The sequence below is a fragment of the Rhinoderma darwinii genome, chromosome 1 (assembly GCF_050947455.1).
Source record: "Rhinoderma darwinii isolate aRhiDar2 chromosome 1, aRhiDar2.hap1, whole genome shotgun sequence".
NCBI classification, from domain to species: Eukaryota; Metazoa; Chordata; class Amphibia; order Anura; family Rhinodermatidae; genus Rhinoderma; species Rhinoderma darwinii.
This window is the reverse complement of record NC_134687.1, coordinates 662,345,364-662,371,716: the sequence shown is the minus strand read 5'-3', so window position 1 is coordinate 662,371,716 and position 26,353 is coordinate 662,345,364. Positions and strand designations below refer to the sequence as shown.

Below are 26,353 nucleotides of genomic sequence, written 5' to 3'. Positions count from 1 at the left end.
AGGATGAAGAAGAAGAAGAGCGGGTGAGGGGCGATCACCCGTGTAAGAGTGAAGTGGAGGAGGAAATTCCAGGAGGTGTTACCAGAGGTCAGTAATAATGAATTGGGAGGTTTGGTAAGGTGGGGTTCCTCCTTAGTTCTACATTACAGTAACCCGATCTCCGCATGTAGGGGGTTTGTAGCACATCGGCCAAAACAGGCTGTGTGCTAAAGGGGTTAAAGTATTGTAAAAAAATAAACCTAATTGGTATCACCGAATCATTAAAAGTCTGAATTACAATATAAGAGTTCACTGAAGTGATTAATGAGTAAAATGTATCATTTTTATTAGATAACTCTCTAAAAACAGGATTAAAATCACCACCGTGAAAAGAGCCCCCCCCCCGTGCTTGGTAAAAAACGTATTCTATGTATACTGCAATTATTGGTTCGTTTGTGACCCCTCCTCTAATTGAGTGCTTGAAAATGTGGGATCAGCGCTTAAACATTGGTGTATCAGTGGATGGGACCCTGCAACACACCAGAGCCCTCAGTTACCGCTCCTCAGTACCCCAGTGCTGCCACTGTCACCTGCGCTATAATCCCTCTCTCATCTGACCTACGCGTTTCTATGTATTATTTCATCAGGGGTCTGTACTTTTATCAGCCTGACTGAAGCGCCAGTGATGTAGAACTGTAAGAGATATTCTGTTACACACACGGAAGCGTGCTCGCATGGGTGTCAGCGGCGCGCTCCACTCAGGACTCCGTGTTTATAGAATTAATACTCCTCCCCTGGGGCTGAGGCAAAGCCTTGAAAACGGCCAATCACCGTCGCCCATGTCATCCGTGACGTATGGTCATGTGACTCCCGGCGCGTCATTAGACGGAAGTCCACCACCAACATCATGCCGAACGCGCAGGCGCAGAATTACAATATAACCTTATTTAAATCGCACGGTGAACACTGTAAAAACAATGAAACCGGCAGAATCGATATTTTTTTTGTCACTTTAGCGCTAAAAAATAATGTAATAAAAAGTGATCAAAAAGTCGTACCAATAAAACTACAGCTCGCCCACAAAAATAACCCTTTACTCTGCTCAATCACCAAACAATAAAATAACCGGCAGGATAAAGGTAACGAGATTTATACAGAACCGGGAAAACAAATGGAATAAAAAGTGTTTCAAAAGTTGCAAGTGACCAAAATGGTGTTAATAAAAAGGCTCCCATTAGTCGAGGATGAAAAAATATGCCGATGAGCCGGTCCGAGGGGAACCGTCCTTCTGTATCAGGAGGCGATTATCAGGGCTCTAATATTTGGGAACCAGGAAGAGAAGGGCCCAAACATCTGCTGGAAGCGAGGGGGGCCGTATTATACCGGGACAACACTTTCCCAGCAAAACTCCCCAAACCACAAAGGTGCAGAGTGTGGACCAAAAGGGGATCGGAAAGCACAGCATATATCAGTGCGACACCGGCCTGTGCATAACGGATTCATCACAGCGTAACCCACATCTATGGAGAATTGTATTATTTACCCCATTATTATACCCTCTTATTATACCCTGATGTACTCCTCACATATTATATATATCCTGATGTACTCCTCACATATTACATATACCCTGATGTACTCCTCACATATTACATATATCCTGATGTACTCCTCACATATTACATATATCCTGATGTACTCCTCACATATTACATATATCCTGATGTACTCCTCACATATTACATATATCCTGATGTACTCCTCACAGATTACATATACCCTGATGTACTCCTCACATATTACATATACCCTGATGTACTCCTCACATATTACATATACCCTGATGTACTCCTCACATATTACATATACCCTGATGTACTCCTCACATATTACATATACACTGATGTACTCCTCACATATTATATATACCCTGATGTACTCCTCACATATTACATATACCCCTGATGTACTCCTCACATATTACATATACCCTGATGTACTCCTCACATATTACATATACCCTGATGTACTCCTCACATATTACATATACCCTGATGTACTCCTCACATATTCCATATATCCTGATGTACTCCTCACATATTACATATATCCTGATGTACTCCTCACATATTACATATACCCTGATGTACTCCTCACATATTACATATACCCTGATGTACTCCTCACATATTACATATACCCTGATGTACTCCTCACATATTACATATACCCTGATGTACTCCTCACATATTACATATACCCTGATGTACTCCTCACATATTACATATATCCTGATGTACTCCTCACATTACATATACCCTGATGTACTCCTCACATATTACATATATCCTGATGTACTCCTCACATATTACATATACCCTGATGTACTCCTCACATATTACATATATCCTGATGTACTCCTCACAGCTTACATATATCCTGATCTACTCCTCACATATTACATATACCCTGATGTACTCCTCACATATTACATATACCCTGATGTACTCCTCACATATTCCATATATCCTGATGTACTCCTCACATATTACATATATCCTGATGTACTCCTCACATATTACATATACCCTGATGTACTCCTCACATATTACATATACCCTGATGTACTCCTCACATATTACATATACCCTGATGTACTCCTCACATATTACATATACCCTGATGTACTCCTCACATATTACATATACCCTGATGTACTCCTCACATATTACATATATCCTGATGTACTCCTCACATTACATATACCCTGATGTACTCCTCACATATTACATATATCCTGATGTACTCCTCACATATTACATATACCCTGATGTACTCCTCACATATTACATATACCCTGATGTACTCCTCACATATTACATATACCCTGATGTACTCCTCACATATTACATATACCCTGATGTACTCCTCACATATTACATATACCCTGATGTACTCCTCACATATTACATATAACCTGATGTACTCCTCACATATTACATATATCCTGATGTACTCCTCACATATTACATATATCCTGATGTACTCCTCACATATTACATATACCCTGATGTACTCCTCACATATTACATATACCCTGATGTACTCCTCACATATTACATATACCCTGATGTACTCCTCACATATTACATATACCCTGATGTACTCCTCACATATTACATATACCCTAATGTACTCCTCACATATTACATATACCCTGATGTACTCCTCACATATTACATATATCCTGATGTATTCCGCACAGATTACATATACCCTGATGTACTCCTCACAGCTTATATATACCCTGATGTACTCCTCACAGATTACATATATCCTGATGTACTCCTCACAGATTACATATACCCTGATGTACTCCTCACATATTACATATACCCTGATGTACTCCTCACATATTACATATCTCCTGATGTTATCCTCACATATTACATATACCCTGATGTACTCCGCACATATTACATATACCCTGATGTACTCATCACATATTACATATACCCTGATGTACTCATCACATATTACATATACCCTGATGTACGCCTCACATATTACATTTACCCTGATGTACGCCTCACACATTACATATACCCTGATGTACTCCTCACATATTACATATATCCTGATGTACTCCTCACATATTACATATACCCTGATGTACTCCTCACATATTACATATATCCTGATGTACTCCTCACATATTACATATACCCTGATGTACTCCTCACAGATTACATATACCCTGATGTACTCCTCACATATTACATATATCCTGATGTACTCCTCACATATTACATATACCCTGATGTACTCCTCACAGATTACATATACCCTGATGTACTCCTCACATATTACATATACCCTGATGTACTCCTCACATATTACATATACCCTGATGTATTCCTCACATATTACATATATCCTGATGTACTCCTCACATATTACATATACCCTGATGTACTCCTCACACATTACATATACCCTGATGTACTCCTCACACATTACATATACCCTGATGTACTCCTCACATATTACATATATCCTGATGTACTCCTCACATATTACATATATCCTGATGTACTCCTCACATATTACATATACCCTGATGTACTCCTCACATATTACATATACCCTGATGTACTCCTCACATATTACATATACCCTGATGTACTCCACACATATTACATATACCCTGATGTACTCCTCACATATTACATGTACCCTGATGTACTCCTCACACATTACATATACCCTGATGTACTCCTCACATATTACATATACCCTGATGTACTCCTCACATATTACATATACCCTGATGTACTCCTCACATATTACATATACCCTGATGTACTCCTCACAGATTACATATACCCTGATGTAATCCGCACACATTACATATACCCTGATGTACTCCTCACATATTACATATACCCTGATGTACTCCTCACAGATTACATATATCCTGATGTACTCCTCACATATTACATATACCCTGATGTACTCCTCACATATTACATATACCCTGATGTACTCCTCACATATTACATATATCCTGATGTACTCCTCACATATTACATATATCCTGATGTACTCCTCACATATTACATATACCCTGATGTACTCCTCACATATTACATATACCCTGATGTACTCCTCACAGATTACATATATCCTGATGTACTCCTCACATATTACATATACCCTGATGTACTCCTCACATATTACATATACCCTGATGTACTCCTCACATACTACATATACCCTGATGTACTCCTCACATATTACATATACCCTGATGTACTCCTCACAGATTACATATATCCTGATGTACTCCTCACATATTACATATACCCTGATGTACTCCTCACATATTACATATATCCTGATGTACTCCTCACATATTACATATATCCTGATGTACTCCTCACATATTACATATATCCTGATGTACTCCTCACATATTACATATACCCTGATGTACTCCTCACATATTACATATACCCTGATGTACTCCTCACATATTACATATACCCTGATGTACTTCTCACACATTACATATACCCTGATGTACTCCTCACATATTACATATATCCTGATGTACTCCTCACATATTATATATACTCTGATGTACTCCTCACATATTACATATACCCTGATGTACTCCTCACATATTACATATACCCTGATGTACTCCTCACATATTACATATATCCTGATGTACTCCTCACATATTATATATACTCTGATGTACTCCTCACATATTACATATACCCTGATGTACTCCTCACATATTACATATACCCTGATGTACTCCTCACACATTACATATATCCTGATGTACTCCTCACATATTACATATACCCTGATGTACTCCTCACATATTACATATACCCTGATGTACTCCTCACATATTACATATACCCTGATGTACTCCTCACAGATTACATATACCCTGATGTACTCCGCACATATTACATATACCCTGATGTACTCATCACATATTACATATACCCTGATGTACTCCTCACATATTACATATATCCTGATATACTCCTCACATATTACATATACCCTGATGTACTCCTCACATATTACTTATACCCTGATGTACTCCTCACATATTACATATACCCTGATGTACCCCTCACATATTACATATATCCTGATGTACTCCTCACATCTTACATATACCCTGATGTACTCCGCACATATTACATATACCCTGTTGTACTCCTCCCAGATTACATATACCCTGATGTACTCCTCACATATTACATATATCCTGATGTACTCCTCACATATTACATATACCCTGATGTACTCCTCACATATTACATATACCCTGATGTACTCCTCACATATTACATATACCCTGATGTACTCCTCACATATTACATATACAGTGATGTACTCCTCACATATTACATATATCCTGATGTACCCGCACATATTACATATATCCTGATGTGCTCCTCACATATTACATATACCCTGATGTACTCCTCACATATTACATATATCCTGATGTACTCCTCACATATTACATATATCCTGATGTATTCCTCACATATTACATATACCCTGATGTACTCCTCACATATTACATATACCCTGATGTACTCCACACATATTACATATATCCTGATGTACTCACATATTACATATACCCTGATGTACTCCTCACATATTACATATACCCTGATGTACTCCTCACATATTACATATACCCTGATGTACTCACATATTACATATACCCTGATGTACTCCTCACATCTTACATATACCCTGATGTACTCCTCCCAGATTACATATACCCAGATGTACTCCTCACATATTGCATATATCCTGATGTACTCCTCCCAGATTACATATACCCTGATGTACTCCTCACATATTACATATATCCTGATGTGCCCCTCACATATTACATATACCCTGATGTACTCCTCCCAGATTACATATACCCTGATGTACTCCTCACATATTACATATATCCTGATGTGCCCCTCACATATTACATATACCCTGATGTACTCCTCACATATTACATATATCCTGATGTACTCCTCACATATTACATATACCCTGATGTACTCCTCACATATTACATATACCCTGATGTACTCCTCACATATTACATATATCCTGATGTACTCCTCACATATTACATATATCCTGATGTACTCCTCACATATTACATATACCCTGATGTACTCACATATTACATATACCCTGATGTACTCCTCACATATTACATATACCCTGATGTACTCCTCACATATTACATATACCCTGATGTACTCCTCACATATTACATATACCGTGATGTACTCCTCACATATTACATATATCCTGATGTACCCGCACATATTACATATATCCTGATGTGCTCCTCACATATTACATATATCCTGATGTGCTCCTCACATATTACATATACCCTGATGTACTCCTCCCAGATTACATATACCCTGATGTACTCCTCACATATTACATATATCCTGATGTACTCCTCACATATTACATATACCCTGATGTACTCACATATTACATATACCCTGATGTACTCCTCACATCTTACATATTCCCTGATGTACTCCGCACATATTACATATACCCTGATGTACTCCTCCCAGATTACATATACCCTGATGTACTCCTCACATATTGCATATATCCTGATGTACTCCTCCCAGATTACATATACCCTGATGTACTCCTCACATATTACATATATCCTGATGTACTCCTCACATATTACATATACCCTGATGTACTCCTCACATATTACATATACCCTGATGTACTCCTCACATATTACATATATCCTGATGTACTCCTCACAGATTACATATATCCTGATGTACTCCTCACATATTACATATACCCTGATGTACTCACATATTACATATACCCTGATGTACTCCTCACATATTACATATACCCTGATGTACTCCTCACATATTACATATACCCTGATGTACTCCTCACATATTACATATACCGTGATGTACTCCTCACATATTACATATATCCTGATGTACCCGCACATATTACATATATCCTGATGTGCTCCTCACATATTACATATATCCTGATGTGCTCCTCACATATTACATATACCCTGATGTACTCCTCACATATTACATATATCCTGATGTACTCCTCACATATTACATATACCCTGATGTACTCCTCACATATTACATATACCCTGATGTACTCCTCACATATTACATATACCCTGATGTACTCCTCACATATTACATATACAGTGATGTACTCCTCACATATTACATATATCCTGATGTACCCGCACATATTACATATATCCTGATGTGCTCCTCACATATTACATATATCCTGATGTGCTCCTCACATATTACATATATCCTGATGTACTCCTCACATATTACATATACCCTGATGTACTCACATATTACATATACCCTGATGTACTCCTCACATATTACATATATCCTGATGTACTCCTCACATATTACATATACCCTGATGTACTCCTCACATATTACATATACCCTGATGTACTCCTCACATATTACATATACCCTGATGTACTCCTCACATATTACATATACAGTGATGTACTCCTCACATATTACATATATCCTGATGTACCCGCACATATTACATATACCCTGATGTACTCCTCACATATTACATATATCCTGATGTACTCCTCACATATTACATATATCCTGATGTACTCCTCACATATTACATATACCCTGATGTACTCCTCACATATTACATATATCCTGATGTACTCCTCACATATTACATATACCCTGATGTACTCACATATTACATATACCCTGATGTACTCCTCACATCTTACATATTCCCTGATGTACTCCGCACATATTACATATACCCTGATGTACTCCTCCCAGATTACATATACCCTGATGTACTCCTCACATATTGCATATATCCTGATGTACTCCTCCCAGATTACATATACCCTGATGTACTCCTCACATATTACATATATCCTGATGTGCCCCTCACATATTACATATACCCTGATGTACTCCTCCCAGATTACATATACCCTGATGTACTCCTCACATATTACATATATCCTGATGTGCCCCTCACATATTACATATACCCTGATGTACTCCTCACATATTACATATATCCTGATGTACTCCTCACATATTACATATACCCTGATGTACTCCTCACATATTACATATATCCTGATGTACTCCTCACATATTACATATATCCTGATGTACTCCTCACATATTACATATACCGTGATGTACTCCTCACATATTACATATACCCTGATGTACTCCTCACATATTACATATATCCTGATGTACTCCTCACATATTACATATACCCTGATGTACTCCTCACATATTACATATATCCTGATGTACTCCTCACATATTACATATACCCTGATGTACTCACATATTACATATACCCTGATGTACACCTCACATATTACATATACCCTGATGTACTCCTCACATATTACATATACCCTGATGTACTCCTCACATATTACATATATCCTGATGTACTCCTCACATATTACATATACCCTGATGTACTCCTCACATATTACATATACCCTGATGTACTCCTCACATATTACATATACCGTGATGTACTCCTCACATATTACATATATCCTGATGTACCCGCACATATTACATATATCCTGATGTGCTCCTCACATATTACATATATCCTGATGTGCTCCTCACATATTACATATATCCTGATGTACTCCTCACATATTACATATACCCTGATTGTAATGGCAGGAAGGAGGTGAAGGGAAAGTGAGCCCTAATCTACCCACCGCCCTGTCCCTGCCTACTTGCAACGACCCGCCCTAGGCGACGAGGTACAACTGGGCGGCGGTCCCTACGCTGGCTAAGTGCACAGGAAGACAAACAGGGAACACGCAAGGGAAGGGGCAGTAGCCACGGAACGCCACGAGGAAACGGGGCGGCGAACGAACAGTCAGGACCAGGACGAAGTGAGTACACCCGAGCGGACACGGAGACAGAAGCAAGCCAGGGCAAGCAAAGCAGGTCAAGCAGAACTGCAGCAAGGCAGAAGCACGGCAGAAGCAGGCTGGAGCAAGCAGCAGTGGGGCCAGGAATCCAAAAGAATTACAAGCACTGAGGGAGAGCACAGGGCAGGTAATAAAGGGCAAGGGGCGGAGCTAACTCCGAGAGACCAGGCCGCGATAGGCTCTCCCACTCCTGAGCCTGCCACCCTGGTTGGTGGGAGAAGGTGTCAGTCGAACAGGTCTGGCCTCAGGTGTGGATTGATTAATCCCAGGAGTGTAGCTAGATGAAGTACCTGGCAGATCCCTAACAGTACTCCCCCTTTTATGAGGGGCCACCGGACCCTTACTAAGGGGACCCGGTTTAGTGGGGAAGAGGAGGTGGAACCTCCTGATCAATACCCCAGCGTGAACATCACGGGCAGGTACCCAAGTCCTCTCCTCCGGCCCGTATCCTCTCCAATGGACCAGGTACTGGAGGGAGCCCTGGACCATCCTACTGTCCATAATCTTGGCCACCTCGAATTCCACCCCCTCAGGGGTGAGAACGGGAACAGGAGGTATCCTCGAGGGGGACCAGGACGGGGAGCAGCGTTTAAGGAGGGAGGCATGGAAGACGTCATGTATGCGAAAGGATGGGGGGAGCTCCAGACGGAAGGATACAGGGTTGAGGACTTCAATGATCTTATAAGGTCCAATAAATCGGGGAGCAAACTTCCTGGACGGGACCTTAAGGCGCAAGTTCCTGGACGACAACCAGACCAAATCCCCGACGACAAACCGGGGGTTAGCAGAACGTCTACTATCCGCCTGAATCTTTTGTGCGCTCTGGGACGCCTCTAGGTTCTTCTGAACCTGGGCCCAGACAGTGCACAGTTCCCGATGAACCTCCTCTACCTCAGGATTATTGGAACAACCAGGGGAGACGGAGGAGAACCTAGGGTTAAACCCGAAATTACAGAAAAACGGGGAGACCCCTGACGAGTTACTGACCCGGTTATTCAGGGAAAATTCAGCAAGGGGAAGGAATGAGACCCAATCGAATTGACAGTCAGAGATGAAACACCTTAAATATTGTTCCAGGGATTGGTTGGTCCTTTCCGTTTGGCCATTGGTTTCGGGATGGAAGGCGGAGGAGAAGGACAGATCAATCTCCAACTTTTTACAAAAAGCTCTCCAAAATAAGGAAACAAATTGTACCCCTCTGTCAGAAACGATATTGACTGGGGCCCCATGGAGACGCAGGATGTGTTTCACAAACAAAGAAGCTAACGTCTTGGCGTTAGGTAGCTTCTTAAGGGGCACAAAGTGGCACATCTTGCTGAAGCGGTCGACTACCACCCACACCACCGACTTGCCCTGAGATGGAGGCAAATCGGTGATAAAATCCATGGAGATATGGGTCCAAGGTCTCTGGGGAATGGGCAAGGAACGTAGTAGGCCCGCAGGTCGGGACCTAGGGGTTTTGGACCTAGCGCAAACCTCACAAGCGGCGACGTAAGCCCTAACATCTTTAGGCAACCCAGGCCACCAATAGTTTCTGGTAATGAGGTGTTTGGTGCCCAAGATGCCAGGATGACCAGATAGAGCGGAGTCATGGTTTTCCCTGAGTACCCTCAGCCGGTATTGCAGGGGAACAAACAGTTTGTCCCCAGGGACGTTCCCGGGAGCTGCACCCTGATCAGCCGCGATATCAGAAGCTAAATCAGAATCCGTGGCAGAGACGATTATACCAGGGGGTAAAATACAAGCGGGATCCTTCTCGGAAGGAGGATTGGCCATGAAACTACGTGACAGAGCGTCAGCCTTAATATTCTTGGACCCAGCCCTATAGGTAACCAAGAAATTAAATCTGGTAAAGAATAGTGCCCACCGAGCTTGTCTAGGATTAAGCCTCCGGGCCGATTCTAGGAAAACCAGATTCTTGTGATCCGTAAGGACCGTTACCTGGTGTCTGGCCCCCTCCAGGAAGTGCCGCCACTCCTCAAAAGCCCATTTAATGGCTAGAAGTTCGCGGTTGCCAATATCATAGTTACTCTCCGTGGGCGAAAACTTCCTAGAGAAGTAAGCACAGGGGCGGAGATGGGTGAGGGAGCTGGTACCCTGGGACAGGACGGCCCCCACTCCCACCTCGGAAGCGTCAACCTCCACAATAAATGGCTCCTCTTGGTTGGGCTGAATCAGCACAGGGGCCGAGATAAAGCACTTCTTGAGAGTCTCAAAGGCCTGGACGGCCTCAGGGGGCCAATGGAGGACATCGGCACCCTTGCGGGTAAGGTCCGTAAGAGGCTTAGCGACGACCGAGAAGTTGGCAATAAATCTCCTGTAATAGTTGGCGAACCCTAAAAAACACTGTAACGCCTTAAGGGAGGCAGGTTGGACCCATTCCGCCACAGCTTGAACCTTGGCAGGGTCCATGCGGAATTCATGAGGAGTGAGGATTTGCCCTAAAAATGGTATCTCCTGTACCCCAAAGACACATTTTTCAGTCTTAGCAAACAGATTATTCTCCCGAAGGACCTGGAGCACCTTCCTGACATGCTCCACGTGGGAGGACCAGTCCTTGGAAAACACCAGTATGTCATCAAGGTACACAACAAGAAAATTACCCAGGTACTCTCTCAGGATTTCATTAATAAAATTCTGGAAGACAGCAGGGGCATTACACAACCCAAAGGGCATGACCAGGTATTCGAAATGACCCTCGGGTGTGTTGAACGCAGTTTTCCACTCATCCCCCTCTTTGATGCGGATAAGGTTATATGCCCCCCGTAGATCGAACTTAGAAAACCATTGGGCTCCCTGAACCTGATTAAAAAGATCCGGAATCAAAGGAAGTGGGTACTGGTTCCTTACGGTGACCTTATTCAGGTTACGATAATCAATGCACGGCCTAAGACCACCATCCTTCTTCCCCACGAAGAAGAAGCCAGCACCTACAGGAGAAGTCGAGGGGCGAATGAAACCCTTGGCCAGGCATTCTTGGATATACACCCTCATCGCTTCACGTTCAGGACATGAAAGATTAAATATCCTACCCTTAGGAAGCTTGGCACCAGGCACCAAATCGATAGCGCAATCGTAATCTCTATGGGGGGGCAACACCTCGGAGGCCTCCTTAGAAAACACATCGGCGAAGTCCTGAACAAACTCAGGAAGTGTGTTTACCTCCTCCCGGGGAGAAATAGAGTTAACAGAAAGACATGACATCAGACATTCATTACCCCATTTGGTGAGATCCCCAGTATTCCAATCAAATGTGGGATTATGCAACTGCAACCAGGGAAGGCCTAAAACCAGATCAGACGATAATCCCTGCATCACCAGTACAGAGCACTGCTCCAAATGCATGGAGCCAACCAGGAGTTCAAAAACAGGAGTATGCTGAGTAAAATAACCATTAGCAAGGGGTGTTGAGTCGATTCCTACTACAGGGATAGGATAAGGTAAATCAATACAAGGCATCTTTAGAGACATAGCAAATTCCACAGACATGATATTAGCAGATGAGCCAGAATCCACGAAAGCACTGCCCGTGGCAGACCGGCCAGCAAACGAGACCTGAAAGGGAAGCAAAATTTTATTGCGTTTCACATTAACGGGAAATACCTGTGCGCCCAAGTGACCTCCCCGATGATCACTTAGGCGCGGAAGTTTTCCGGCTTCTTATTCTTGCGCCTGGGACAGGTGTTCAGTAGATGCTTGTCGTCCCCACAGTAGAAGCAGAGACCATTCATTCTGCGAAACTCCCTACGTTGTCGAGGGGACATGGAGGCCCCGAGTTGCATAGGTACCTCCGAGTCCTCCGTGGAGGGGCGAGGAGACGGGACCTCGGGGGGAATCGCAGAAAAGTCAGAGGGGAGCACACTGAAGCGTTCTAGCTGACGTTCCCTGAGACGTCGGTCAAGTCGTACTGCTAGGGCCATAACCTGGTCAAGGGAGTCAGGCGAGGGGTAGCTAACCAGCAGATCCTTCAGGGCGTCAGATAATCCTAACCTAAACTGGCACCTTAGGGCCGGATCGTTCCACTGAGAAGCTACGCACCACTTCCTAAAATCAGAACAGTATTCCTCAACCGGTCTTCTACCCTGACGTAAGGTCACCAGCTGACTCTCGGCTAAAGCAGTCCTGTCAGTCTCGTCGTAAATGAGTCCGAGGGCAGAGAAAAAACGATCAACAGAGGAAAGTTCAGGGGCGTCAGGAGCCAAGGAGAAGGCCCACTCTTGGGGCCCTTCCTGGAGTCGGGATATGATGATACCCACCCGCTGGTTCTCGGAACCTGAGGAGTGGGGCTTTAGGCGGAAATACAGTCTGCAACTCTCCCGGAAGGAGAGAAACGTCTTACGGTCCCCTGAAAACCGGTCAGGTAACTTGAGGTCGGGTTCTAGAGGTGAGATGAGGGGTACTACTAAAGCAGCGTCACCCTGATTGACCCTTTGGGCCAGGGCCTGGACCTGTAGGGAGAGGCCCTGCATCTGCTGGGTCAGGGTCTCAAGGGGGTCCATGAAAGCGTCAGCGTAGGAGAAATGGTAGACTAGGTAAGGGCTTGTAATTATGTAATGGCAGGAAGGAGGTGAAGGGAAAGTGAGCCCTAATCTACCCACCGCCCTGTCCCTGCCTACTTGCAACGACCCGCCCTAGGCGACGAGGTACAACTGGGCGGCGGTCCCTACGCTGGCTAAGTGCACAGGAAGACAAACAGGGAACACGCAAGGGAAGGGGCAGTAGCCACGGAACGCCACGAGGAAACGGGGCGGCGAACGAACAGTCAGGACCAGGACGAAGTGAGTACACCCGAGCGGACACGGAGACAGAAGCAAGCCAGGGCAAGCAAAGCAGGTCAAGCAGAACTGCAGCAAGGCAGAAGCACGGCAGAAGCAGGCTGGAGCAAGCAGCAGTGGGGCCAGGAATCCAAAAGAATTACAAGCACTGAGGGAGAGCACAGGGCAGGTAATAAAGGGCAAGGGGCGGAGCTAACTCCGAGAGACCAGGCCGCGATAGGCTCTCCCACTCCTGAGCCTGCCACCCTGGTTGGTGGGAGAAGGTGTCAGTCGAACAGGTCTGGCCTCAGGTGTGGATTGATTAATCCCAGGAGTGTAGCTAGATGAAGTACCTGGCAGATCCCTAACACTGATGTACTCACATATTACATATACCCTGATGTACTCCGCACATATTACATATACCCTGATGTACTCCTCACATATTACATATACCCTGATGTACTCCTCACATATTACATATACCCTGATGTACTCCTCCCAGATTACATATACCCTGATGTACTCCTCACATATTTCATATATCCTGATGTACTCCTCCCAGATTACATATACCCTGATGTACTCCTCACATATTACATATATCCTGATGTGCCCCTCACATATTACATATACCCTGATGTACTCCTCCCAGATTACATATATCTTGATGTACTAGTCACAGATTACATATACCCTGATGTACTCCTCACATATTACATATACCCTGATGTATTCCTCACATATTACATATACCCTGATGTACTCCTCACAAATTACATATATCCTGATGTACTCCTCATATATTACATATACCCTGATGTACTCCTCACATATTACATATATCCTGATGTACTCCACACATATTACATATACCCTGATGTATTCCTCACATATTACATATATCCTGATGTACTCCTCACATATTACATATACCCTGATGTACTCCTCACATATTACATATACCCTGTTGTGCTCCTCACATATTACATACTAGAAGTGCCGCATGCCACAGTACTTCTGGAAGCGAGGCACTTGAAGAGTGGGATGCTGGTATAAAAATTATCCAGGTAGAGGTGGTAACCCTGGTCCAGCAGTGGGTGCACCAAATCCCACACAATTTTTGCATTAACTCCCAGTAAGGGGGGGCATTCTGGGGGCTGAATACTGGTGTCCTTTCCTTCATATATCATAAATTTGTAGGTGTACCCTGATGCACTCTCACACAGCTCATCTTCACGCCATACCTTGCCCTCTTACTCGGCAGGTACTGGCGGAATTGAAGCCTCCTTTTAAAATGTACCAGGGACTCAATAGAAATACACTTCTCGGGGGTGTATGCTTGGGAAAACCAGGCACTGAAACGGTCTAATACAAATGGTCAAAACTGGGGTCATCTCGGGGTGGGCATGGCTCATTATCAGTATAATGTAAGAAGCGAAGTATTGCCTCATTTATTTATTTTTTTGGGTTCCAGTTCAGTTCTGCAGTGGCCCTAGTGCGGTAATGGACTGAAGCACTGGCCTCCGAAGCAAGGGAGCACCTAGTGGATTTTGAGGCCTCCTTTTTATTAGGCACCATGTCCGGTTTGAAGAGGTCTTGTGGTGCCAAAACAGTGGAAACCCCCCAAAAGTGACCCCATTTTGGAAACTAGACCCCTTGAGGAATTCATTGTCGTTTTCATGGGGTGCATGGACTGATCAGTTTTTATTCTATTTTTAAGTGGCATAGGGACTAAAAAACAGCAATTCTACTATTGTTTTCTTATTCTATTTTTTTACGGCGTTCACCGTGCGCTATAAATGACATATTCACTTTATTCTGCGGGGCGATACGATTACGGCGATACCAGATGTTTATAGTTTTTTTTATGTCCTATGGCGTTTGCACAATAAAATACTTTTTGTAAAAAATAATTAACTTTTTGTGTTACCTTATTCTAAGAGCCATAACTTTTTTATTTTTCCATCAAGAAAGCCGTGTGAGGACTTATTTTTTGCGTAACGAACTGTAGTTTCGATCATCACCATTTTTAGGTACGTGCAACTTTTGGATCTTTTTTTATTCCATTTATTGGGAGGTGAAGGGACCAAACAATTGTGATTCTGGTACGGTTTATTATTTTCTTTTACGGCGTTCACCGCGCGGGTTAAATAACGAAATAATGTTGTAGTTCAGGCCGTTATGGACGCGGCGATACCAATTATGTATAGTTTATTTGTTTGTTTATATATTTTTATTAATAATAAAAGACTGATCAGGGAAAAAGGGGGATTTTTACTTTTTATTACTTTTAAAACTTTTATTTTCTTATTTTTACACATCTTTTTTTACCTTTATTACTTTGACCCACTAGGGGACTTGAGGGCAGGAGGCCCTGATCGCTATTCTAATACACTGCACTACATGCGTAGTGCAGTGTATTAGAGCTGTCAGCTACTCACTGACCGCAAGCATAGTGGGTCCTGACTTTGTCAGGACCCACTAGGCTTCCGTCGATGGTATAGCCGGATGCCATTGTTAGGTGTCCGGTTGCCATAGTCACCATCTCCGGCCGCTATCGTGTTCCAGGCCGGCGATTGGTAACTTAACCCCTAAAAAGCCGCAATCACTATTGAACGCAGCTTTTAAGGGGTTAATCGGTGGGGACACAGCGATCGGTCCCCGCTGTAGGAGCTGCGGCAACTGCTGAACAACACAGCAGCTGTCACAGCTCCAGTATGTGTCGGGAGGACGGCCGAAATGGAGGTTACTCTCGTGACGTACTATTAGGTCATGGAGCGCGAACGATACAGCTACCATGACCTAATAGTACGTCCAGGAGCGGGAAGGGGTTAAATGTAGACTGTGGGCAATATTAGACTGTCTGTAACAATATTAAGTTAGGATTGTGTATGCCTTATTAGCATTTAAACGGCTAAATGTGTTGGCAGAGAACAGGCCTCATTGCCAGACAAGGTTCTGCTTTTCAAAAAAAATAATTGTATTAAGTCAAGCTTTGTGTAATAAATTAATAGTGGAGGACTGCGTGTAGACCAGAATCCTGGACTGTCATGGATTTATTTTAAAGTGTTATACAAAGCGTTATAAGGCTGGAATGGAGTCAAAAGTCTTGGCTTAAACCTCTTCCTGCTTGATCGGTTGTGTGGCTCTACCTACAACGAGAGGTGGGGGCAGGGGCGTAGCTAGGGGGGGGCAGGCAAGGCATGTGCCCCGGGAGCATTTTAGGGCGGGGCGCCAGCTCCACCTCCTCCTGCACTATAATTGTACCTGTGTCGCAAGCACACAGGTATAATTATAAGCAATGAATGACCGGCCATTCAGCGCCTTTCCACGAATGAAGCGACTGGTACCTTTTGTACCAGTGACGCTTCCGTCGATGAAAGGCACTGACTGACTGACAGGGAAAGTCATCCTGCCCAGCCAATCAGCGCCTTTCATAGACGCTGCGTTCAATCCCCAGGAGACCTGCGCAGAAGAGAGCAGGTCTCCATGGCTGCCGGACGGCGTGGGAGCGGGAATAAGGTGAGTTTGAATTGTGTTTTTTTTAATTTTTTTTTAATTGTAATAAAAATGTGGCTGTATCTACAGGGGGGACGTCTTTGTCTACAGGGGAGACTTTATAAATGGGGGGGGGGAGTTTTTCTTCACGGGGGGGCCTTCATCTACAAGGGGGACTTTATCTACACGCGGGGGACTTTATCTACGGGGGGGTGTCTATCTACAGGGGGGGCTATATACTGGGGTGGGCTATCTATGGAGCACCATATACAGGGGTGGGCTATAGCTACAGGGGGCTATATAGTATATAGCCCACCCCTGTAGATATAGCCCCCTTGTAGATATAGCACCTCTGTAGATATAGTCCCCCCCTGTAGATATAGCCCACCCCAGTAGATATAGCCCACCCCTGTAGATATAGCCCACCCCTGTATATAGTATCCCACAAATATCTCCCCCTATAGTGCTCCACAGAAAGCCCACCCCTGTATATAGCCCCCTTGTACATATAGGCAACCCCTGTATATAGTGATCCACGGATAGCCCTATATGTACAGGGGGGCTATATACAGGGGTGGGCTATATGTGGAGCACTATATACAGGGGTGGGCTATCTGTGGAGCACTATATACAGGGGTGGACTATATGTACAGGGGGGCTATATACAGGGGTGGCCTATATGTGGAGCACTATATACAGGGGAGGGCTATATGTGGAGCACTATATACAGGGGTGGACTATATGTGGAGCACTATATACAGGGGAGGACTATATGTGGAGCATTATATACAGGGGTGGGCTATATCTACAGGGGGGCTACATACATGGTTGGGCTATCTGTGGAGTACTATATACAGGGGTGGGCTATATACAGGGGTGGGCTATATCTACAGGGGGGCTATATACAGGGGTGGGCTATCTGTAGAGCACTATATACAGGGGTGGGCTATATGTACAGGGGGCTATATACAGGGTTGGGCTATACGTGGATCACTATATACAGGGCTGGGCTATATCTACAGGGGGCTATATACAGGGGTGGGCTATATGTGGAGCACTATATACAGGGGTGGGCTATCTGTGGAGCACTATATACAGGGGTGGACTATATGTACAGGGGGGCTATATACAGGGGTGGCCTATATGTGGACCACTATATACAGGGGAGGGCTATATGTGGAGCACTATATACAGGGGTGGACTATATGTGGAGCACTATATACAGGGGAGGACTATATGTGGAGCATTATATACAGGGGTGGGCTATATCTACAGGGGGGCTACATACATGGTTGGGCTATCTGTGGAGTACTATATACAGGGGTGGGCTATATACAGGGGTGGGCTATATCTACAGGGGGGCTATATACAGGGGTGGGCTATCTGTAGAGCACTATATACAGGGGTGGGCTATATGTACAGGGGGCTATATACAGGGTTGGGCTATACGTGGATCACTATATACAGGGCTGGGCTATATCTACAGGGGGCTATATACAGGGGTGGGCTATATGTGGAGCACTATATACAGGGGTGGGCTATCTGTGGAGCACTATATACAGGGGTGGACTATATGTACAGGGGGGCTATATACAGGGGTGGCCTATATGTGGACCACTATATACAGGGGAGGGCTATATGTGGAGCACTATATACAGGGGTGGACTATATGTGGAGCACTATATACAGGGGAGGACTATATGTGGAGCATTATATACAGGGGTGGGCTATATCTACAGGGGGGCTACATACATGGTTGGGCTATCTGTGGAGTACTATATACAGGGGTGGGCTATATACAGGGGTGGGCTATATCTACAGGGGGCTATATACAGGGGTGGGCTATCTGTAGAGCACTATATACAGGGGTGGGCTATATGTACAGGGGGCTATATACAGGGTTGGGCTATACGTGGATCACTATATACAGGGCTGGGCTATATCTACAGGGGGCTATATACAGGGGTGGGCTATCTGTAGAGCACTATAGAGGGAGTTATTTGTGGGACACTATATACAGGGGTGGGCTATATGGGGGCACGATCTACAGGGGGCACAGTGTGTGTGTGGGACACGGTGTATGGCACTATTATATTTAGGGGTGTAGTGTGTGGTATAATGATAACTATCTTTATTTCTAGGTGCAGAAATGTTGGTAAAGTGAGAAGCTGAAGACATGTGAGCGGCAAACTGCAGAAATGGGCTGTGACCGGGAGTAGTCATCATAGAGGTCTGGACCGGATGGAGAAAAAGAACTAGAATCTGAGACGTCACCGGTGAGTCACTTAATGTAAATGTTTATTCTGCCTCTAATCAGTAATGTAGTCACTGTATGATCTGCAGTGAGATGATTATGATAGGATTTTTTTTTGGTAAACAGCATATCCTTACCATTGTTCGGGCCATGCTGGGAGCTGTAGTTTTACGCCGTACACACCTATACAGCAGGGGTTGCACTAAATTGAGCTGTATTTGTGCTGGTGTTGTATTTATGTACTGAGTTTGGTTCTGGTGTTGTGTATAGAACCATATTGCTTGTAAGATGTACAAATGTGTTACATAAAAAGCAATGACACGTCGATTGGTAGAGAAAACAAACATGGCGAGGGGGAAGGAGGTGTCGGGAAAGAGGTTGGGGGGGGGGCGCCAAACTGAATCTTTGCCCCGGGTGCTGGAGAACCTAGCTGCGCCTCTGGGTGGGGGGCTGTATGGCACTGTCTACAAGTGGGAGGTGGGTGATTATGTCACTGTCTACAGGGAGGCTGTATGGCACAATCTACAGTGGGGCACTATCTACAAGAGGGGCTGTGTGTGGCAGCCAGTGGAGGGGGCATTATACTGTGTGGAGGCCACTAAGCGGACATTATACTGTGTGGGGGCACAATATTGTTTGGGCACAATTAGAGGACAAAATACTATGTCCCTGAAAGGGTTATAATATTATTAATTATTATAATGTATGAGGGGCGCTAAAGGGGCATTATACTGTGTGGGGGCACTATTTAGGGCATTCTATTTTTTAGTGGGCATTTTTGGATGATTGGGATGGGGCGCCGAAAGATAACTTCGCACGGGGCGCCATCTAGTCCGGCCCTGGTCACAAAGGGGTTAAAGGGCCAAATGTGTTAGCAAAGGGCATACTTCATTGCCAGACAAGGTTCTGCAAACATCTCCCTCCTGCTTGATTCACTTCTGGCTTTGGCTCAAAACACTGCATGTGTGTTTCCAGCCGAATACGAATGTTAGAAATTTGTCAACTTTTCTATTGTGAAACAAAATCACTATTTTTTTTATAATCCTAACAGAAAATCCCAGTAAGAACTCTGAGGGAAACTTCACGTTATTGCTAAATTATAAAGTAGAAGATGAAGATATAATGCAGCAGCCTTTAGGGGAAAACCTCATTACCCTTAATCTACATCCAGGACTTCACAGTAAAGACCCATCATATAATTTCACTAATCAAGAGGAACCTTCTGACCAATCACAGATTGTTACCACAAGTACAGCTCAGAAAGGGGGTAAAAGGTTTCAATGTAGTAAACAGTTCACAAAAATCTCAGGTCTTTTAACAAACAGAAGAATTCATACAGGAGTGAAGCCGTATTCATGTTCAGAATGTGGAAAATGCTTTAGAGATAAATCAGGTCTTGTTAGACATGAGAGAATTCACACAGGAGAGAAACCGTATTCATGTTCAGAATGTGGGAAATGTTTTACACATAAATCACATATTGTTCCACATGAGAGAATTCACACAGGTGAGAAGCCATATTCATGTTCAGAATGTGGGAAATGTTTTGCACAAAAATCAGATCTTGTTATGCATCGGAGACGACACACAGGACAGAAGCCATATTCATGTTCAGAATGTGGGAAATGTTTTACAGATAAATCAGGTCTTGTTAGACATGAGAGAATTCACACAGGAGAGAAGCCGTATTCATGTTCAGAATGTGGGAAATGTTTTACAGATAATTCAGGTCTTGTTAGACATGAGAGAATTCACACAGGAGAGAAGCAGTATTCATGTTCAGAATGTGGGAAATGTTTTGCACAAAAATCAGATCTTGTTATGCATCGGAGACGACACACAGGACAGAAGCCATATTCATGTTCAGAATGTGGGAAATGTTTTACAGATAAATCACATTTTGTTACACATGAGAGAAGTCACACAGGGGAGAAGCCGTATTCATGTTCAGAATGTGGGAAATGTTTTACAGATAATTCAGGTCTTGTTAGACATGAGAAAATTCACACAGGAGAGAAGCCATATTCATGTTCAGAATGTGGGAAATGTTTTACACATAAATCAAATCTTGTTAAACATGAGAAAATTCACACAGGAGAGAAGCCATATTCATGTTCAGAATGTGGAAAATGTTTTACAGCTAATTTAGGTCTTGTTAGACATAAGAGAATTCACACAGGAGAGAAGCCGTATTCATGTTCAGAATGTGGGAAATGTTTTACACATAAATCAAATCTTGTTAAACATGAGAAAATTCACACAGGAGAGAAGCCATATTCATGTTCAGAATGTGGCAAATGTTTTACAGATAATTTAGGTCTTGTTAGACATAAGAGAATTCACACAGGAGAGAAGCCGTATTCATGTTCAGAATGTGGGAAATGTTTTACAAAAAAATCAAATCTTGTTAGACATGAGAGAAGTCACACATGACAGAAATTATATTCATGTTCAGAATGTGGGAAATGTTTTACTACTAAAGGCAAACTTAGGGCTCATCAGAGAAACCACACAGGGGAGAAGCCATTTTGATATTCTATATGCGGAAGATGTTTTACAAAGAAATTTACATTTAAGAACTCCGCAGAGAATTCACAAGGAATAGAAACCATAATCTCGTTTAGAATGTGGGAAATGCTAGAAGAGCAAAAAAAAAAAAAGTTTAAACGCATCAGATTATTCACAGACTTTAACCCCTTAATGACCAGCCTATTTTAGGCATTAGGGTATGTTCACACACAAACTCAAAAACATCTGAAAATACGGAGCTGTTTTCAAGGGAAAACAGCTCCTGATCTTCAGTCGTTTTTTAAGCCACTCGCGATTTTCGCAGCGTTTTTTACGGCCGTTTGTGGAGCTGTTTTCAATAGAGTCTATGAAAAACTGCTCCAAAAACGTCCCAAGAAGTGACCTGCACTTCTTTTTTGCGGCCATTTTTCAAAACGACCCGTCAGAACAAAGCGCCATTTTTCCCATTGAAATCAATGGGCAGAGGTTTGGAGGCGTTCTTCTTCCAATTTTTCAGCCGTTTTTCGGGCGTTTATGGCCCAAAAATAGGCCGTGCGTACCCTAAAATACCAAGCTATTTTTTTTACGTTTTTCCATCGTCTCATTCAAAGAGCTATAACTTTTTTTATTTTTGTCGACGTAGCTGTATAAGGTCTTGTCTTTTGTGGGACAAGTTGTATTTTGTAACAGCACCATTTTGGAGTACATAGAATTTATTGATTAACTTTTATACAACATTTTTTGGGGGGGATAGAAAAAAAAACAGCAATTTTGCCACACTTTTATGCGTCTTAAAGGGTTATTCCCATCTTCATAAATTTAGCTATTAAGCTCACCCTTCTAAAGTTAATAATTTTTCTAATTACCAGTCTGTCGCCCAGCGATGTCGTTTTCTTGCTATTGTTGATTAAAGTCGCTGTCAGTCCGTCTTTGTAGCTCGTTGTCTAGGGATCCGGCCACCGCTACTTACCTTTAGCGATGGCCGCGCATGCGCAATGATATCCTCTTCGTCCTTAGAAGAGAATGTAATTTTTCTCATGAACGCGCAAATCGGCGCATGCGCAGTAGATGAGGGCAAGGCACCAGTCGTAAGGAGAAGTCTGTGGTCGGCTGAAGGTTTGTGAAGTGTTTGTGTGTATATGTGTGTGTTTGTGCATATGTGTGTGTGTATAGGTGTTTGTGTGTATATGTGTGTGTGTGTGTATCATACATGGCCATACAGACATATATACATACATACATGCAAACATACATTATGTGAGGGTTTAGCATCAGGAGAGGTTGGTACAGCGGTTTCTTAGTAGCCAGAGACAGGGACACGAGACGTGCATTAAAGTTCATAACAGAGCTTTGCCTGTGTTTTATTCTTGTCAAAGAAACAGCCTCTTGTACAACAAGGCAAAATACAAAATAAATCCTGCTCGTCTGAGCACTAACTAAACAAGATATTATCTAACTATACCAAGTGCCTTCCTACCAGGAACTCGACACAAAGTAACACAGGTCTTTACTCACATAGAATACAGGCTACTCCAGACTTAGTAGTCTCCGGTCTGAGTCAGGGCTGAGACTGACACACACTGTGTCTGCACCTTTTTATATACAGGCTGCAGGTGCAGCTAATTGAGCCGCAGCCTTGTCCTACAAACAGAGATGGACTCGGGATTGGGGAACCCGCCCTGCTCTTCCCCAATCCAACTCCAGGCCCTTTTTCCGGCTTTTCCTTAAGCCGAGATTGGAAAGCTAGAGCTTTCTATTGCAAAAAATACTCATTCCCTGGAGCCTAGGATACATATGACAGGATTCTAGGGGAAATGTACCTTCCCTCAATGACTTTACCTGTCACTGTCTCATATACCCTCTTCCTCTGTTCGAGCCCGTGGGATCGGACACATTTAGCTACAAGGCAGTGTGTCCTAGACAAAGCGTCAGCATTGCCCTGCAGTTTATTTGAAGTACTGCAAAGTAAGAAACCACCGTGTAACTCTTGAATTTCTCTCTTTAGCTTGACATATCCACGTAAGAGGAGAGTGATCTGTAACCAACCTAAACCGACGACCCAATAAATAATATCTCAGGGACTCAAGTGCCCACTTAATTGCCAAGCACTCCCGTTCAACTATGCTATAGTTTTTCTCAGCCGGGGTAAGTTTTCTGCTCAAATAGGTCACAGGATGTTCCTCACCACCCACCTCTTGAGACAGAACTGCTCCGAGCCCCACATCAGAAGCATCAGTTTGGACAACAAACTCCTTTTTTAAGTCAGGAGTGACTAAGACTGGTTGGTTACACAGGGCCAGTTTCAACTCTTGAAAGGCGCTTTCAGCCTTCGTGTCCCACTTGACTATGACAGACTTACTTTCCTTGGTAAGATCTGTCAGGGGCGCTGCTGTGCTGGCAAAGTTTGGAATGAACCTGTGGTAATAACCTACAATTCCTAGAAAAGCTCTGACCTGCTTTTTGGTTGAGGGCTGGGGCCAGTTTTGGATAGCCCCAACTTTGTTGACCTGTGGCTTTATCACCCCTCTCCCAATTATGTACCCCAGATACCGTGCTTCCTTCAAGCCTAAGGAACATTTCTTTGGGTTTGCTGTTAACCCCGCGGCTCTGAGGGAGTTTAGTACTGCTTGTACTTTTGGTAAGTGGCTTTCCCAGTCATCACTAAAGATTATAATGTCCAGATATGCCGAAGTATACCGACGATGGGGTTTGAGGACTATGTCCATTAACCTTTTGAAAGGTCGCTGGAGCCCCATGTAGCACAAATGGTAAACAAATATATTGAAACAGACCATCCGGGGTGATGAACGCAGTTTTCTCTATGGCGCCCTCCGTGAGGGGTACTTGCCAATAGCCTTTGGTTAAATCAAGTGTTGAAAAATACATTGAATGGCCCAGTCTCTCTATTAACTCATCAACTCTTGGCATTGGGTATGCGTCAAACTTTGACATCTAATTTAACTTACGGAAGTCGTTACAGAAACGTAATGACCCATCTAGTTTCGGAATCAATACAATGGGACTTGACCATTCACTTTTTGACTCTTCAATAATTCCAAGGTCTAGCATTTTCTTGACCTCCTCAGATATGGCTTGTCTACGAGCTTCAGGGACTCTGTAGGGTTTCAAGTGGACCCGAACCTGAGGCTGGGTCACAATGTCATGTTTTATTATACTAGTCTGTCCTGGCAGTTCTGAAAACACGTCTGTGTTTCTCTGCACAAACTCTTTTGTCTCCTGTTTCTGTGGCTTTGCGAGGGATTCTGACACACATCTGGGTTAAGACTATAGGGGGTACTTACTGCCACCAGGGTCTCTCTTTCTTTCCATGGCTTAATTAATTTACATGCTATAACTGCACTGTCTTCCTTTTACCTGGTTGGTAAACTTAATAATTTACATCCCCGACCTTTTCAATTATCTCATACGGCCCTTGCCATCTAGCAAGAAATTTGCTTTCTACGGTTGGTACTAAGACCAACAATCGATCACCAGAGTTAAAATTTCTAACTTTAGCAGTTCGGTTATACACCCTGCTCTGAGCATCCTGAGCTTGCTCCAAGTGTTCCTTAACTATCGGCATGACCGCAGCGATTTGGTCTTTCATCAACGTGACATGCTCAATTACACTCCTATAAGGTGTGGACTCTTGCTCCCAGGTTTCCTTGGCTATGTCCAGGAGACCACAGGGTTGTCTGCCGTATACAAGTTCAAAAGGAGAAAACCCTGTGGATAATTGAGGAACTTCACTTACAGCGAACATCAAATAGGGCAGAA

At 43.4% G+C, this 26,353-nt stretch overlaps 1 protein-coding gene across 1 annotated transcript; it reads left to right on the top strand.

Annotated features, from left to right (window-relative positions):
* Positions 1–22,841, top strand: LOC142664544 (uncharacterized). Its single transcript, XM_075843706.1, has 3 exons — positions 1–87; positions 19,956–20,090; positions 21,120–22,841. Exon 3 carries the CDS (start codon positions 21,191–21,193, stop codon positions 22,499–22,501), a length of 1,311 nt encoding a protein of 436 aa, XP_075699821.1. The 5' UTR covers positions 1–87; positions 19,956–20,090; positions 21,120–21,190; the 3' UTR covers positions 22,502–22,841.
* The last annotated feature ends 3,512 nt before the right edge of the window (positions 22,842–26,353 follow it).

Bases quoted from the DNA above. Each gene is read 5' to 3' on its own strand.
- LOC142664544 (XM_075843706.1), top strand. From the start codon at position 21,191: ATGCAGCAGCCTTTAGGGGAAAACCTCATTACCCTTAATCTACATCCA.